The sequence below is a fragment of the Lingula anatina genome, chromosome 1 (genome assembly GCF_051362555.1).
Source record: "Lingula anatina isolate TDL-2025a chromosome 1, LinAna3.0, whole genome shotgun sequence".
NCBI lineage: Eukaryota > Metazoa > Brachiopoda > Lingulata > Lingulida > Lingulidae > Lingula > Lingula anatina.
The window spans coordinates 11,523,054-11,540,883 of record NC_141767.1 but is presented as its reverse complement, the minus strand read 5'-3'; the positions used below and the strand labels follow the sequence as shown (position 1 = coordinate 11,540,883).

Sequence of the window (17,830 nt, the reverse complement as noted above, 5' to 3'; positions counted from 1 at the left end):
CTTTTCTATGCCGATGATCTAGTTTTGTTTTCGGCAAGCGCCTCAGGCCTTCAGCACAGTTTAAAATGTTTGGAAGAATACTGTGACAGATGGAGGTTATCTGTTAACTTAAAAAAGACTAAAGTTGTTATTTTTAATAGTAAGGGAAAAATACATGATCACACTGGTGTTAATACAGAACATTTTTATCTCCATAACCAGTTGGTACCAGTAGCAACAAGCTACCTATACCTAGGTCTCCTCTTCACAAGATCCGGCTCGCTAGCCCCTGCACAACAAAATTTACATGACAGAGCACAAAAGGCCTTTTTCAGTCTCAAGCGCAATCTTCCTCTGGCTAGTACCATTCCCACCTCCTTAAAAGAAAAGCTTTATGACACACTGATTTCCCCAGTTGCAACATATGGAGCAGAAATATGGGGGTTCACTCCATTTAATGATAAATCGCCAATAGAAAAAATACATCTTCAATTTTGCAAGCAGCTTTTAGGGGTGCATTCCAAGTCTTGTAATTATGCTGTCCGAGGAGAACTTGGGCGCCTACCAAGCTACACAAAAATCCAAATACAAGTGATCAAATACTGGGTCAAAATTTTACACTTAGATGATGGTGTTCTACTAAAACGGGCATACTTAGATGAACTAAAACACTTTGATCTTCTGTCAAATACTAACCTTCACAACACACGCCACAGTATGTCATGGAGTGAAGGAGTAAAGAAAATTCTTGTAGAAAATGGGTTCGGAGACGTATGGGTCAAACAGAAAGTAGACAAAAACTTCATGAAATCTTTTAGCGTTAGACTTAGAGACAGTAGTATACAACTTTGGCATAGTAGGATATCGCAAGAAAATCTCAAATTGAGAAGGTATAAAACTTTCAAACTTCATTTTGAGAAAGAAAAATATCTTGATATAATACAAGATAAAGAAAAACGTCAAACTACGGAGCTTTGTTAGTATCATATTAACTTTTTTCTATTTTCATTTAAGTTTTATTTTATGGAATTTTCACCGCGGTGAAAATAATTTCCACCGCGGTGAAAATAATTTTCACCGCGGTAGAAATAATTTTCACCGCGGTGAAAATTCCATAAAATAAAACTTAAATGAAAATTAAAAAAAGTTAATATGATACTAACAAAGCTCCGTATCAAACCCTAACCAAATTCAGAATCAGCAGCCACAATTTGCACATAGAAACAGGTCGCCACGTCAAGGGTAAACCAACACCAGTCGAAGACAGAAAATGCCAAATCTGCCACTCTGAATTTATAGAGGATGAAGAACACTTCTTAATTACCTGCCCTCTGTATACAGAACACAGAAAAGAGCTCTTTAAAATAATACAAAGCAGCCACACATGCTTTGCACATTTAAACAACAAAGATAAATTCCACTTTATAATGAATAATCCAAACGAAACAGTGATAATTTCCTTGGCCAAATTCCTTAACCTTGCTTTTAACAAAAGAAACTGTGCTACATCTTCAACTTCATGATGTCTATCAATAACTACTATAAATACGAAGATTTAGTTCACATAGTAGAAACATTGGTACATTTCTATACATGTATTTTGGTGCTATTTATCTATGTATTTTGCTATTACTATTATCATTATTATTGCTACTATTACCTTATCTATGTACATTTTCACCAGCTCAGTCTGGTGCAGAAAGTATGAATAAAGCATATTATATTTTGATTAATATCGGAATAAATATATGACACGTTCCATTACTTTCACTGGTTTATGTCATTGTACCCTCTAACAGGGAAAGCATTCAGCAGTTATTCAAAGTAATATGAAACATTAATAAAAACGTTATGCAAAACGTGAGCGGTTGTGATAAGTTAATTTACGCTCTCATCTTTCATATGAAAAAAAAATGACTATTTCTTACAAGAGTTCAGGGTGAGAGGGGGAGCATAAGGGCATAGCAACTATTATGTTATGAAATAACGATTTGAAATAAAAAAGTCAAGTTGAGCCTTTCTACTGATATACTTTATCGTGTTTCGTGACTATCTTGCTTGGTCGGTTAAGAAGATATATACCCCCCGCCCACACTTACTTCAACCTGTAATAAGATTGGAAAGTCGGTAGTGTGGCTCGGGCAATAAAATCTCACTTTCTCCACATCTGGTTTCTATCAAGCGCGTTCAGAGCTTCAGAGCTTAGGACAAACATATTGCTCCTCGGGCCAGGAAATCTGGAGAGGGGGAGTAGAGGAACATGTCTTCTCAATATGGAAAGCTATATATTTTTGGTAATTTCCTTTGTAACATTTACAAACACTATAAAATATCCTATCTCGAATTAATATCATGTTCACACATTTCTGTAAATATCCTGAATTTAAATACTAATGTTAAATGTCAGAGACTTTGATTCATGACGAGAGAGAGAGAGGGGTTAAGACATTCTGTAAATGTCCCGAACTAGAGGAGAGTGTTATAAACTAAACCCATCTTGACAATAACCCGTAGACAGTTAGCCTGCAGAGTGGTTTAGTTATTATGATCAACATAATTGTTTATATTTTTAATAATATCAAACAATTTTACTGTTTGCAGCTATACCTGTTTGGAACCTGTACTCTGCGCCATTTAATAGCAATTAGATGGTCGAATACAACATCAGTAATAGAACAGTAATAGAATTCAGTATAATGATACTGAATTGTTGTAAAGACATGTCGGAAGCAGGGTGACCATATATGCTCGGAATATTGACCGTGAGGGAAATTTCTCGAGTTTGCTCACTGCCCTGTGAAGCCATATTTTGTGGCCTGAGATGCCGTATCCGTTACTTCGTGACCTGACCTGTCAAAAGCACGTCTGCGCACTCTTTTCTTCTTTCGATTCTTCCACATTAATCAAGATACGGAGTATTAATTACAAGTGACCCCCGGGGGGGGGGGGGGGGGGAGGGGGGCATGAAGGGAATAAATAATTATAAGTAGTATCCTTGCGACAGAAGGTTACTCTGCAATTTATATCTTTCAATTTATGCTGTGAAATAATAGCCAGCTAGTCCGTTGATCTCGCGAATCAACCAAATGACCGTTAGTTGAGTTGCTCAACTGCAAGTAATTAATCCCCTCCCCTCCCCCGAACGTCATACTGGCAGGTTTCCAAATGAAGACTATACCGCAGAAAAAGTTTGGGGCCCAAAAGAGAGTCAGCCAAGGACACGTTTGGGGTACACGTTAGAACACGTCATGATGGACATTAACAGGTGTAGGACCAGAACAGAGCCTCTGGTAAACAGTTTAGAACCAAGGGACCGAACTTGATTTGAGGACGTGCAGTGTACTTGCACTGAACGGACATCGCGTGGCAAATGTTACCTAGGCTTTTCCAATCTTTGAAAACTTCCTAATTGCAGAACCATTCATTTATTTTATCATTAGGCCTATACCTTCTTCAGAATCGAATTGAGAACAAAAAAATCACCCGTGTTCAAAATGTATTTTAAGAGGGAAAATATAAGCGCGAATGGTAAGCACGTGTCCTGTCACATGTTTAGCGCAGTTTTTAGGGGAAGAAAATCCACGAAATACACCGCAGTATTATTCCTGATTTTTTCCAACCTAATGTACAAATTGGATGGTTGCCATTTTGTCAGTCTCTATGTAAGACATAATCTACAATGACAGTGTCTCAAAATGCATGGTAATCCTAAAATGAGGTGAAATTAGTAGAATAATGAAGATCAACAAAACATTATTTCTGTAATCCTAAGCCATTATATCTGGGGTTTTTTATCACAATGATCAGAGCTTGACTGCTGAGCATGATCCTTTAAATGATATAAGATTATATCCATTATGCATTTTGTTCTTTCCATACCATAAATAATATAAATCTGTCGCCTTTTTTGTTAGTCAATTTTCAGTGAAATAACAAGAAACGGCGATGAAAGTTAATGAAAGCATGGTTTTGTCAAAATGGCAATTATTACATTAAAAAAACATTATGCACATATAAAAAGTGAAAGCGCGTAGTAAGAAACAACATTTAAACAGGGGGTTAACGGTTCAGAAAAAAATGGAAAGGATTCCCTTAGGCTTCTTGCTTCCTGCGTTTAGTAATGTCGTGGCTGTAAAAAGTGGCCCCTCCCCTGTGAAGAGAAAATGTTCCACTGCTCTCACGATAGAAAAAAAAAACGGTGCTTGTGTATTTACCACTGTTTACGTCCCTCTCCTGAACTAGCTGTAAGCTTTGGCTTAGCTAGGTGTAAAGTCCAACTTAAATTTATAAATCGACCGTCAAGACCTGCAGATAATGACAGTACTCAAAAGTTTAAAACATTGCGTATACACTGTGGTACCCGACGATTAACTGATATTAATTATTTCGTGCCATGTTAGGTCTATATATATAAACACTCAGTAACATGCTGATTTGTATAATGCCACCTAAAACAGTGACTTGGAGTCTTTTAGAATGATAGAGTTAGGAGTACCTTGTTTTGATCATTTTTGTGTCCTGTACAAAAATGCAAAGGAAATATGTGTTAGTCGCTTTAATTAATAAGGCACTGAGGGCTGTTTAGGCATTCATGTAGTAATTATTCTATTGACTAGATACATTGGCCTGTTCATGAATTTTCATTGGCCGTAAATTGACTAAAAATACAACAAACTACTTTATCGTAAAAACATAATCGTTATGCCTATCTATTAATGATGTTGCGTTTCTGGTTACGACTGCCTGTACTTGATGCAAAATGTTTTGCGGCTTGCGATGAAAAATACGGGTGAGTGGCATGGTAGAAAGATATATCTTGCTTATTACCACATATATGAATGTTGTATTGGAGACAGTATTGAAAGTCAAATTACTGAAAAAATATTATTGACGAGTGGTTTACGTTCCTGGAGTAGCTGCAATTTCATGAGCTACATGTAAAGGTTACCCTTTAGAAAACGCCAAAACAAATCTTAAATCACCCTCGATCCCTCCAATGCTTTTCTGAGATTTCGATCACAAACACCCTAATGCCACTATGTACAACGGTTAACGGTGAGCGGATACTGGATAGTTGTTAAGTACAGTCAGCATTCTGAAACACCGGGCGTCAGTCAGTGTATCATGCAATGGACTTGTCTAGTAAACGGTCTGTCTAATCTGTGTTAACAGAAGAACGTCAAGCGAACAAAAAATGATTGTCCCATTATGTTAGCTGTGGATAGCAAGGAGAATTTTGCATGATGGCCTGTTTCGTCTTACACTCGATATATGAACGAATCAAATGAACATAGCAAGACCAGTGCGTTGTACAAGTATCTTGACAACGTCACTGCGAATTGCTCCAATCCAATAGAAATTGACACGCGGCTTTTTATAGGGAAACTGGCTAATCGTATTGAGCTGCAGGTGACAGCGCGCGTCGCATAAAAAGGCGACACGGCAGCAGATATCCAAGCAGAGCAGCTCGTAAATCTTTGCTTGTAAGGCAAAGCATTGCTGTAGAATAGCAGTTAAAAAAGGGACTGTAGCGTTGCATGCAGCAAGGCTTTTGTGGTTCTCACTGGTGCAGTTCGTGACTATTGTTCATCTGATAGCTGTTAGAGCTGCGGTCTTCAATCAGATCTGTTTACTTTGGGTTCTTGATTTCAAAAACCACAAAATTATGTCCTTGAAAAAGAACCTGAACCTCTCTTGGGACAGAGCGACTGAAGTCACTGCTCTTTCGGTGGAAAGGTAAGGCTGTGTTAAAATTTCAAGCGAAACGAAATCGCGCTGTTTACATGTGTGCTGTTACATTTAAGGAAAGCGCATTTAATAAGGCGTTAGACTCTAGCGATCTACTGCGACTCAGCGCAGCGAAACCTCATAATTTGGTGATCGAGCTTCCGTGAAATTAAACTATGATACGATGTGTCCATTATCGTTATTGAGAAAGCAAAAACGACCACAATTAGGCTCGTTTAATGGCATTTATTTTTTAAGAAATACGCCATAATAATTTTAATATGATTAAAAAATCACCTTTTAACGGTGCATTGTCCATCTGTTTAAGAAAGTAGTGCGATAGTCGTTTGTCTAGCATTGACATTTTTAAATCATAATACAAATGGATCTAGTGCATGTCCTTAGGTGTTAAGCGAATTGCCAGAGGAATGTCTGTGGATGTCTATTGAAAAATATCTCCGTAGCCCTGGTAGAGGATAGAGGGTTCTAAACCACAGGAATGTTAGTATTTGAAGTATAAAGTAATTTCCCCTGATGCATTCACAATGTCGTGACAATTAATTGATTATGAAGCGTTCTTATATTACGGACAAGCTTTCAAAGAGACGCAGTTCATATGTAAATTTTGTTAATAGATTATCAGTCTTGAGTTTAAAGTCACTATTTTTTTTTGATCGATCTTTCTCAAATGGCTACTTTGTGCAATTATCGATTTACCTAAATACAAAAAAAAACTTTCCAAGGACCCAATGTTCGCTAGAATAGTTGTTGGAAGAACGAAAATGTGTTTTATTATCAGACATAAAAAAATATATGTGTTATGTTTGCTGATCAGAAAGTGTCAGATGTAAAGGATATAATTTTTTGCTTCGTATGGGAGGGGAATTTCTCAAATAAGATATACGCGTAACCTTGGTATTGATAAAATTGATTAAACGATGGTAATTTGATAGGAAATAACGCTCTTCATTAGTTTAATTATAAGATTTGCAGATTTAAACTGTGATTAATCAGCATAAGAAAAAATTCTGTAGAGACATTTTAATGAACATAGTTATTTTGGTGGCTCGTCAGACCTCTTCTTGTGCTACACATATATTTAAAACGACAGATTAGTACAGATATCAGTTTTTAACAATTTCTAGATACGAAACGCGGGGTGCTGTTTTATGACTTATCCATTTAGATACGGCCACACTGAAAAATAAAGTTAGTTTTGGCGAAAAAAAAGATTGATAATATGAAGCGACTAGTTAAAATACACTCAAAATATAACTGGCGTCATTGCTTTATAGAACAATATGGTAGAGGAGCGCACCAAACTCAACCTTTCTCGGACAACTAAACGTAAACAAAAGCACAAACCACAAGTCGCCGATGGAATTAAGAATTACAGCTTTCTATTTATGTAACAGATAAAAATTAACCTACATACAGAGGTATCATTACACAAAAACTAGATGTTCAGACATGAAGTACTCGTTATTGATATGAACGAAGGTCCTCAAGCATCATTATTCTCTAAGCAACAGCTATAAACATGGACCAAGAATGCCGATATTTCACTTTCACCGTAAACAATGAAAAGCAACAGATTTGTCATGAAGTGGTAACCTTGAATAAGATTTCAGTTGATATTTGGATTGTGATTAAAATCACCAGACACAATAACTTTATAGTGATTTCATGATTTTTTTTTCGGCTTGAAAAAAAAAACATCCATGTCGAAACTTACGACGCGTTTAGGAGAGAATATTCAGCTTTCTGTTCCATTTACACTTGTTTACAAAGATAATGAGACAGCCCTGCCCCAATACTTTAATTTCTTTCTGAATGGTGGGTTATAGTTTTGTTACGAGAAATGCAGTAAGAGAAGGTAATGCATCAAACTAATGGAAATGCGCATGGGTTTATCGGAAATAGACGGCTTTAGCACTATAAAGAGATAACCACACATCAATCAATGTTGATTTTGTACAAAAATGTGGATGGCAGCGATGTATTGCGACAAAAAATACCTGGCTAGACTGTCTCCGATGTAAAGAAACCGAAGGTTCGTGTAACAGACTCCGCCACCTATTGTATCCACCAGGTTAGGGTTGGTATGATGTAAATGGTTCAAAATATCAACTCTCTCGTACATGACGTCGGAGCGACTCTGCGTTCGGGCAGATTTCGCACACCTCTGTTGCTTCCCATCGGTGACCCATACTTTACAAGGTTTTTCGGCTTGATTGGACGTTAACGCGTGTGATTTCTGTCGATTACTTTGGTGCACACTAACTGTATTTAGAAACATGAAGTCAGAATTTTTTTATAAAACAGGGCATTTTAAGGCATTTAGGCGATATTCTCTCTTTCCGTTGTATGCAAGCTTAAATAACAAGAGAAAGCTAAAAAGAAAGATAAACCAACCATATGAGCATCATAGGTGACGTCATTTCACGTTATTTAAAAATCGCTGAGGTCCGCCTTTTAAGACGCAATGTGAAATCTCAGAGCGGTCTCATGGGGGTTCACACTAATATAAATCTCATAAAATTGTCATTGAACTGTCTACATTTATTTAGAAACCCTTTAATTAAAGGAAATTTCCCCTCAACTGAACTGTACCAGTCACCTCTGTAGAGAAAGTTACTCGCGATGTTTATCTTAATCATATGGTTATTTTGTACTTAAGTGTCACTGTAATGTAGCCTAATATAATCTTCTAGGCCTATTTGCTTGTATCTGTTCATTTCCGCCAGTGTATACTGACCCGCAGATACAATTGATATTTATTCACAGCAACTAAACTCAATCGGCCTTTTAACCGTGTTTTACCCTAATCATCCCTACATGTTGTGCGGCACATTCATACCGTGTGTATTCATGTACGTGCCCGTGCTGTTTTCATCCACAGCTTTAGACGTAAACTATTAAAATGTGGATAGGTATGACCAGTATGTTGGACAACTCCTACCCTCACTGAAGTCATTGCCTTGGAGATTAAAACCTAAGTATCGGGCACTGATCTATTAGGTGGTAAATTCCGTGCTATTTTGAAAGATGCAAGCGTTTGCAGTGGCACCAACGTTAACGCCTTTTTCTCCTCAGAACAAGTTAAAAAGTGTTTATTAATATCCATGGACATATTACTAGTTCTGCATGTAAGCAATGCATTTTGATGCAACGAAATTGTTACATTTAAAATTGCTTCCAGATTGTTATTCATTTTTGATACCAAGATTGACTTCAACCTGTCAAAAATGTATTAAATTCACTATCTGAATATTATTTTTATGTTTTGTTTTTATAAAAAAAAGATAGCACTTTGGTGAAATAAGCATCTGATGTTAATTGACGATTCACGACGTACTGCGATTTAACGATGCGAAACCTCGCAACTGCGTGATCGTGTTTTTGTTAAATTAAGCACTGATAGGCTATATCCATTATCTTTTATCATTTTTGATGAAAGGAATATGGCAACAATAAGGCACGTTAAATGAGCTTTATTTTTTAAGAAGCACACCATAATGATTTAGTTGTGATGAAAAGGGATATTTGAATTACTTTCTTTACTCTAAAAAGCGCATAATGAAATATCCCAAATATTGCTAATTGTCTAGTCAAAATGATTATTTAAGAAGTATCTAGATCATTTCGCTGACATGGAAAATAAAAATCAAATATCACAAGAACAGTGGGAATATTAGGTGTTTAGCTGATATTTTAGATGACAGGCAAATTGAATATCAGGGGCAGCGGCCCCTATAAAAGGTGTTTGTGGGTTAGGGCGAGAATTCTATTAAAACAGGGACTTCTATTTTTTTAGCATTCAAAAACATGCAAAACTTGTCTACGGTAGTACTGCATTACTCTGTGCTACACCTTCACATTAAAGCTAGAGGCTTCTATTTGCGTTGCAAAAGGGATCGATACGTAAGGATTTTCCTTATCTACTGAGATAATGCGGAAATGAACATTACTATAACGAGATAATGCTGTCGCATAAAAAAAAAAAACATCACGGTGAATTTGCTAACTCGTGCTGATGACGTAACAGTAACGTTGAGGTGAAAACTGTAATATCGATTTCAAACAGATCTCCCTCACCTGAGTAGCTATCAACACAGTATTAACGCTTATTTGATCACAACAAGGAGTACCACATTCCGGTGCCAGGAAATATTTTTGAAAGGTTTACTTATGATTTTATCAGAAAAGAGATGAAATAATGCTGGAGTGGCAATCGCACAGAACGCGTACAATAACGATACTTATGCAGATAACGTTACAATTATTCCACTACTATGCCTAGGCCCTGACTGTTAATAAATACTTGTTATGACTTTTCCCTTCGTTGGAGAATTAAATTTGGTCGTTTGGAAAAGCCTTGTTAACATCACACCCAAATTGGTATTTAGGTCAAAACCCCATGGCAGATTCTTTGGACAACTTGGGCGTAACATTTAATAATGTCTGTAATGCCAATGACCAAAATTGTCAATAGAGTGAATTCTGCTTAAAGGGCATTTTATAAAGTACTGTCACAGGGTGCCAACTTTCCGGGCTTGGATACAAAGTCAAAGGCCTACTTGTGGCGATCGATTGTAGGTCCAGCGATATTATGTGGTTTGAATGCCTTATGCTATCAAAGCATCTAAAGGTTATAGATAAACAGCAAATCAAGCAAATTACGCTTTAGCCCTAGATCGCACGCCTCTGATCTCCTATACAGGCTTTAGCCGTTCTTAAGTGCAGTAATAGTGTTACTACACCAATAATAATGTTGTTCAGAAGAGTTTTACACCCCATTTCCATAGATTAGATCGACCTACTTTAGATATGTTAGGTATGTGACCAATTGGGGAAGTAAAGATACTTACATGATCGGCTTTTTTCTTTTTTAAAAGATTATTTTAAAATATCATTATGTGAATCATCACATATACAGACTCCAACCCATCATCATCCTTCGCCAAGCTTAATAGACAGCATTAGATTTTTCATTTTTTAAATTAAAATTAACCGTCCAGGATTCAATGCGGGTGCCTTCGAATATGGTGCAACTTTTAACTAAATCTTTCTTAGCTTTATTTTTATTTTTTTTCCAGTATTATAACTGACCTTATCTTAGAATAATCTTATTAGGTACATGTGTATCTTAGAATGGTTTTATTACGTGATTTCACCATGTGTATAATGTGTACGATTCTATGTATGTACTTTTTTACGTCTTTCATCCTTGAAGTGATATTTTTATTTCATGTATATATTCATATCATTCTATTTTTTGACGGGAAAGGTATTGCCTCAGTTAGAAAAGTGTAATTGTATTTGTCCCGTAATGTGCTATATGTCACCAACCGGAGTAACAATGGATGTATGCGCTACCGAATTTGATTAGGAAGTAATGTTTGGAGATTTCAAATCTGACGTTTGATCCATTTTCACGGTAAAAGTGAGGAATTGAGTAGATTTGTAGTAATACATTTCATTAACCTTCTGGAACTTTGTATTTGCATTGTGTACTGACATATGCAGCCTCCTTTGTACATGTACTCCCTAGATTTACGGTACATAGGTCCATACGTGTGACAGTCATTACATGCCTGAATCCAAAATATATGTAGAGTTTGGGAATTCTAAGGATGAGAAGCTCGTTTCTTTCTGCTATTCGTAGAACAACACAAGCCTGCCATTGGAAAAGTTATGCTTTTAAAATAATTTTAAAGTAACGTTATTAAGTGTCTGTAAGATAATCAAATCTGAAGCTACATGTTATACAGAAACTTTACCAATAGACAAAAAGATACACAAAAACTCGATACACAGATGTGAAGCATATGTCCGATCCTAACTATTCTCTAAACAGCAGCTGAAAACATAGTACACCAATACTTCACTTTCAATATATACATTAAAATTTATACAGATGACAAGGATTGTTAACCTGAACAAGAATTGCAGCAAGGAACGAAAATTACTGGGATTTCGAACTTGTAGTCATCAGAAAACCCAATTTACATGTATTTGTTTTCATTTTTGAAATCTCAGAGCAGTTTATGGGAGCATGCGTCCGCCCAATGTATCTACGTTGCTAAAATAGTAGTGTTTTCTACTAATAACAGCTAAATATAATGAAACTTAGTTCAAAATTATTGTCAAAATTAACACTAAAAATAATTTGAAGTTCAAAACACAAATTTGTGAGATAATGTTTCAATGATAAATATTCAGCGTAGTAATGGCTATTTGCACGATCGCGTATTTGCTCAGCACAATATTGAAATCATTCTCATGTCACCCCTTGTTTTTACCAACCAATTATGTTCATTTCTACAGAGGGGTGACAAAAGCATCTGTGTGAATAGTGCTCTATGCCAGAGACGAACAACAGCTCGGTTTGTTAGTTATTTACATTGGTATTTTATTGAAAAGTGGTTATGTCAAGTTAATATCTGAACTACAGGTTTACATACAAGTGCTTTGCCCTTACGAAAAGCATGCTATTATGTTAGTATTAAAACATTTTGTAGGGTAGCCACGTGATATCAATATGGCCACCATCCTACTGGGCATAGGACTGCTAAAAGGTACAGTTATCTTTTGGGTGTTCTGTCGGGGGTTCTGTTCATTTACCATTACTAGTTCACAAATTCCTACGGCCATTGCAATGGTTCTTGCAGCCCATGTAATCTTCTTCGTCTGTTTACCAAGGCGATAAGTGGTTATCTCCTGGGTTAATTCCTGAACCATGGAGCTTTCTTTGAACAATTCTTTTGCTAATCACAACCTGCAAATTGCGCAATTACTGGAAAGCTAATTCGCTGTGCGGTGCAAATCCCCTAAGCCTTGACAACATAAAAACATGCCTGTCGTCTCTGGCAATTTAGCCTTCTTCGGGCGGCCACTTCGTGGTACTTTATGGGCATCACCAGTGTACTCGATCCTGCTGCAAACCCTGCATACAGTCTGACCAGACACACCATATCAGGCGGCTATCTGGGGGACATCTATATCCTCCTCCCTAAGTGAAACATTTTTTTTCTTTCTTCAGTGGCAGGCTCCCGTACCATCACCATGTTAACAACTTCACACCCAGAAGAACGTTAAACCTTCGATGACACCCTTAATAGTGCACATGTATGAAAATTTATCACTGATTATACGAACTTTTTCATATAAAGGGTAGTTAAGATATCTCCCAAGTCTGATAATACTGGAGAAATCAGAGATTGTTTATAAGCAAGGAGTTACAACAGTTGTAACTCCTTGTTATAAGTAAATGAAATCCCCTGGCTTCTTTTCCTTAACCAGTTATAACCGAATACTTTCAGGGGCCTCACACTGTTTGTACTTTTGACCCACATTTTATTTTCTGGGCCTGTTGGGGTAGGAGCGTGATTTTAGGTATTAATTAAATTAACAATGCAAAAACGCTATACTCTACCAGGGCGACAGATTGATTTTCCACAGATATTCAAGGATATGTCTCTAGATAAATAGACGGTCACTTTGGTCTGATGTCACCACAGCAAATATGTCCAAAATAATAACTGCAGCCCTGGTAGAGGTAACAAAAACGCAATGATAGAAGGTCGACAGAACGAACACATTTAGTGTGACATTCTAACATAAATTTCTTGACAAAACACTTTAGACTTCTTGGGTTGCAGGGCTTGAAATAGAAATCCATCTACGCAACTCATTAAATGTTAACATTCTGGAATTACCGAAGGTGACATACAAAAGCACACAAAAGACATTTGGTTTTCCAGCTAGTGCTGTTTGAAAAATTGCCAGATTATGTTTGCGATTAAGTACCAGAATAAGTAATTTAAAAGACAACACCATATCTGGTAACTGCACGCTCATCCCAATCATGTTTCCATAAAGATGCTTTTCAAGGTACAATGCGCTCTTTCTTTACGATCATTTGTCTTGCATTCAATCTGACGGTTGTCAACAATGTTGGAATAAATATGGTTGACTATAAATCACAACGCGTTTAGATGAAAGGAAATGAGCCTTGAAATTTTTGACGTTTTGTTTTTTTTATGTGAAATGTTGTGTGAGCCACACGTTCACCATATATTCTCGTTGAGTGAAAAAAAAGGACAAAAGGGCAAATCTGTTACATGTATTCACTATAAGATTTACGTATCAAACTGTTTGTGTACACTTTCCACGTACATAAATCGTGATCAATAACCATAAAATTTTACACGTATCAGACTGTTTTGCACACGATAAATGATAGGTTGCCTTAGCATTATACATGTACATGTGTGTATTTAAGGATAAAAGGGCTTGTCTTCTGTAGGGAGCAGAAAAAGCTTACTTTAGAATAAATTTATCACTCATGATTTACGAAGTGCGAAAAAAGGGATGTTAATTTGAATAGGAAAGGTATTGCTCTCGGAAATTACATGTTTTTAATATGCCGTGACTGATAATTTATGACATATTCAGAGTGTGTACTTGAATAAGATGAGTGAGAATGTGCGAAATTGATGACGCATGTATTTTTCAATACGGATGAGTATAACTGGGCCAGACAAATGCTGTATTAATATTCGAGTGTACCTTACGTGAAAGGCAGGTAAATGGTTAATACATGTAAGGAAATGTGAGCTGTTTAAAAGCGGGTAAACATGTTTGTCGGCGCCATTTGATTACTCGCTACCGGAGGAATAGCGGTTACAAAACTACCTGCAATTTTGCGACAGCTAGAAGACCTCTGGTAAAGTGCGACATTCTACATTCTATGGAGGGAACAAGTCTTATTACGAGTTGTGCAACGAAACAACATACTTGATGAACTGTTTAAAATATATTGAAGGGAAATGTGCCATTATCTTGATAATCAGACTGCTTCTTTTTTCATGGTTTACGTTTCGCTTCTTATATCGTTTAAACATATTCATTCAAAAACACGTCAGATTTATTTCATTTATTATCATTTATTTCCAGGAAAATGGTTTCACTTTATATGTTGGAACATGGACACTTCGTTGGAAACGGTACCCACAGGCCAGGAAACGGAACAGGGTATCACGGCCACGATGGTAGCTTGTCTGAAGAGGATATCATCTTCATCGTTTTTATCATCTTATATATAATCGGTTTGGTAGCCAATGCACTGTCTTTTGCTGCCATTCTAAATATCAAACGAATAACCGCTAGAATGATCCTGATCTGTAACCTGGCACTGGTAGATGGCTTGGTCTTTCTTTTCCTGTTACTAAGTGATTGTGTCCATGTCATCTATGAATGCCGCAATTCCATGGACTTTGTGTTATTGTCCTTATTGGAGATGGCTGGGTTGACCCTTCTGACCCTAGGCTTAGAGATGTACATTGCGGTCTGTAAACCCCTGCATTACTCTTCCTGGATCACCAAGCGATGGTCTTGGACCGCCCTCGCACTCATCTGGGGGTTTGTGGTGGGAAAGCTTTTCATCCTCATCTTGTCAAACGTCCATGACTTTTGTACATATGGCGACACCGTGGAGGGTGTGTTCCAAATCCAGATTAAGGTACAGTACTACGGGAGCATACTAATTTTTGCTACATGTATGGCTGCCAGTACTGTATTTTACATTCGAATATTCCTGGACGTTCGCTCAAACCAGTGGGCTTACGACAAGGCGCGCAGGACGAGCGGATCTGGGCCCAGTAGGGAGGACCGTCAGCGCCACGTAAAGACGACCATCACTCTCTTCCTTCTCTACGGCACGCTTGCTCTGTCTTGGGGACCGTGGGTCATAGCAACGTTCTTGTCGAATGTGGTCCAAGTCTGCGATCCTGAAATCTGCCCTGACGTTTTACTGACCTCCTTCATCTTGGTTTGGATCAACAGTTTATTGGACCCGATTATCTACGGAATTCGACTTCCAGATATTCGCCAGGGCTATCGACGACTTTTTCGCCGATGCTGCAAGTGCAGACAAAACACGTGGGACTACGATGCTCCGTACACCTCACGGTCTTGCAACAGCACGCGTATTAATTCCACTTCTCTTTGATTATTTCTACTTTTGAATTAAAGGGAACAGTTGTGACTCGATGTTCCTTCTAGTGATTTGGTTGTAACATGTAGCTATCAAAAAGGTAGTCATATGATGAAGACAAAAACAGCGCTGATATCAGAGGCTCGTTTAAGAAAACATTGAACCCACCATACATGTATGAAGTGTCCAAGAGAAAACCAGAAATACTTACGCATGGCACAATTGTATAACCGATTAAAAAGGTTCGCATAAGAAGAAAATATGGCTGTCGATTTTTTCTTGATTTTAATTCACTCGATTTTGTCTTTGGTTGTGTCTCATTGATACATTGTTTATGGTAATCAAAAACAATATGGTCACATAGTAAGTTAGAAGCTTAGCGTCTGTTCTTGATATCCAAGTAAGAGCAATGTTACGTCACCCTATTGTGATCGCCAGCGTTATAATTAAATGATCAGTTCATTGTATGGTGAAGAATGTGTCATAAGTCATACCATCATATTTACGGCACTGGTTAAATAAGACATTTAATCCGACACATCAATTAATATCTAGCACCATATTTTCAGATGGTAGGAAAAAAAGTCTGCTTCTGCAGGATGTACATACCACTGTATAAATTAACGTTTGCACAATTGAAAATATATTCCTTTATATCGTTTTTTTTCTGTAGTATTCTGTAAGAAATGGCTGTATGGTGTATAAATGACTTTTTAAAATGCAGAAAATCTCTCTCTCTCTCTCTCCCTCTCTCTCTCTCTCACACACACACACACACACGTAGCCCACCGGTGCATTTTTTCTACGATGTATTCATTATGTATTGTCAGTAAAATTGATTTTAAAACAATCTGTTATTGAACATTGGTTGTTGCTTTTGAAACATTATATATATATATATATATATATATATATATATATATATATATATATATATATATATATATATATATATATATATATATATATCAAGATGTGACAGTGAATGGGCGACTTGTTAGTTTCTGCAATAATGTTAGTATTCAAATGCCATACTTATTCATTTTAAGTGAATGAATATAGACGTCGCCTTTTTTGGAGGGGGAGCACGGTTATTAATTTTGGCATTTTAATTGAAAGAGTTAAGAAAAAAATACAGTTCGGTTCCATTCACATTTCCATTGACTGAAGTCGGGAATAATAACATTATACTTCCCCGATAACATCTATTTGAATGGGGAAATCTACACATTATCCACTCGCAGTCATAGCCTTCATCATTTGATGTGATTATATTTAATCAATACTTTGAAAGGTTTCCATTGTAAGATATCGGTTTCTGTGCATATGAACCCATTCTTTTAATTCGCTCAATTTCGCGAACGCTGATCACACATCACAACTTTACATCTAATTATCGTTAACTTCCATAACGTGGAGTATGATTTATCGGTGGTCTACTCATTTTGGCCATATTTTTTCTTGACATTGTTCTCATGAAAGAGGATATTAAAAAACCGCACTTCCAAGTAAAGAATAAATACTATGAAAAATGGAACAGATCAATTAAATAGTAGAGAGCCGACACGGTTTTTGCGCTCTCTCTTAAATGAGATGTGAAGGTCCTGGAAGAAATCCACGCAGGTCCAACTGAGGACGTCAACATTTTAATAGATTTATTATAACGCTAACGGTGCATCATGGATAATACCACAGTGCTTTGCCCTTTTTTATATTGCAATGTGCCACGGGTTGGAGTGGTATATTTGCAACAATAACATTCAGGTCTGAAACACACAAAATGGCGAAAGAAATGCCTGTACAACAACAACAAAACTTTTAGGCTTGTCAACATCAAGGGGGTGAATGCCAAAGATAAAAGTATGGAAATATATTTTCATGATAAAAGTACGCCAACTTCGTTAATAACCCTGACATTTTGTCTCTTTGACACACAGTGCACTTCAAAGTATATGTGAACCGAGCAACTACATAGTTTGGCTTTCTTCGTCCCAAAAGTGCGCATGAAATATAGCACAGGTGCTGAGCTTACCTATGCCTAGCTTTGTTGAGCCTTTTATTGCACACTAAAATCGGTTTTGAAAGGGCTCATCCCAATGAAACAATCAGTATACGTAGATCGAT

General features: G+C 36.9%; 1 protein-coding gene across 1 annotated transcript; it reads left to right on the top strand.

Annotated features, from left to right (window-relative positions):
- Positions 1 to 5,426: 5,426 nt before the first annotated feature.
- LOC106175098 (adrenocorticotropic hormone receptor) lies at positions 5,427 to 16,556 on the top strand. The gene is made up of 2 exons (XM_013556927.2): positions 5,427 to 5,715; positions 14,668 to 16,556. The coding sequence occupies exons 1-2, from the start codon at positions 5,645 to 5,647 to the stop codon at positions 15,719 to 15,721; spliced, it is 1,125 nt and encodes a 374-aa protein (XP_013412381.1). The 5' UTR covers positions 5,427 to 5,644; the 3' UTR covers positions 15,722 to 16,556.
- Positions 16,557 to 17,830: the final 1,274 nt, after the last annotated feature.

Bases quoted from the DNA above. Each gene is read 5' to 3' on its own strand.
- LOC106175098 (XM_013556927.2), top strand. From the start codon at position 5,645: ATGTCCTTGAAAAAGAACCTGAACCTCTCTTGGGACAGAGCGACTGAA. The intron at 5,716-14,667 runs GTAAGGCTGTGT...ATTTATTTCCAG, and splicing joins ACTGCTCTTTCGGTGGAAAG to GAAAATGGTTTCACTTTATA.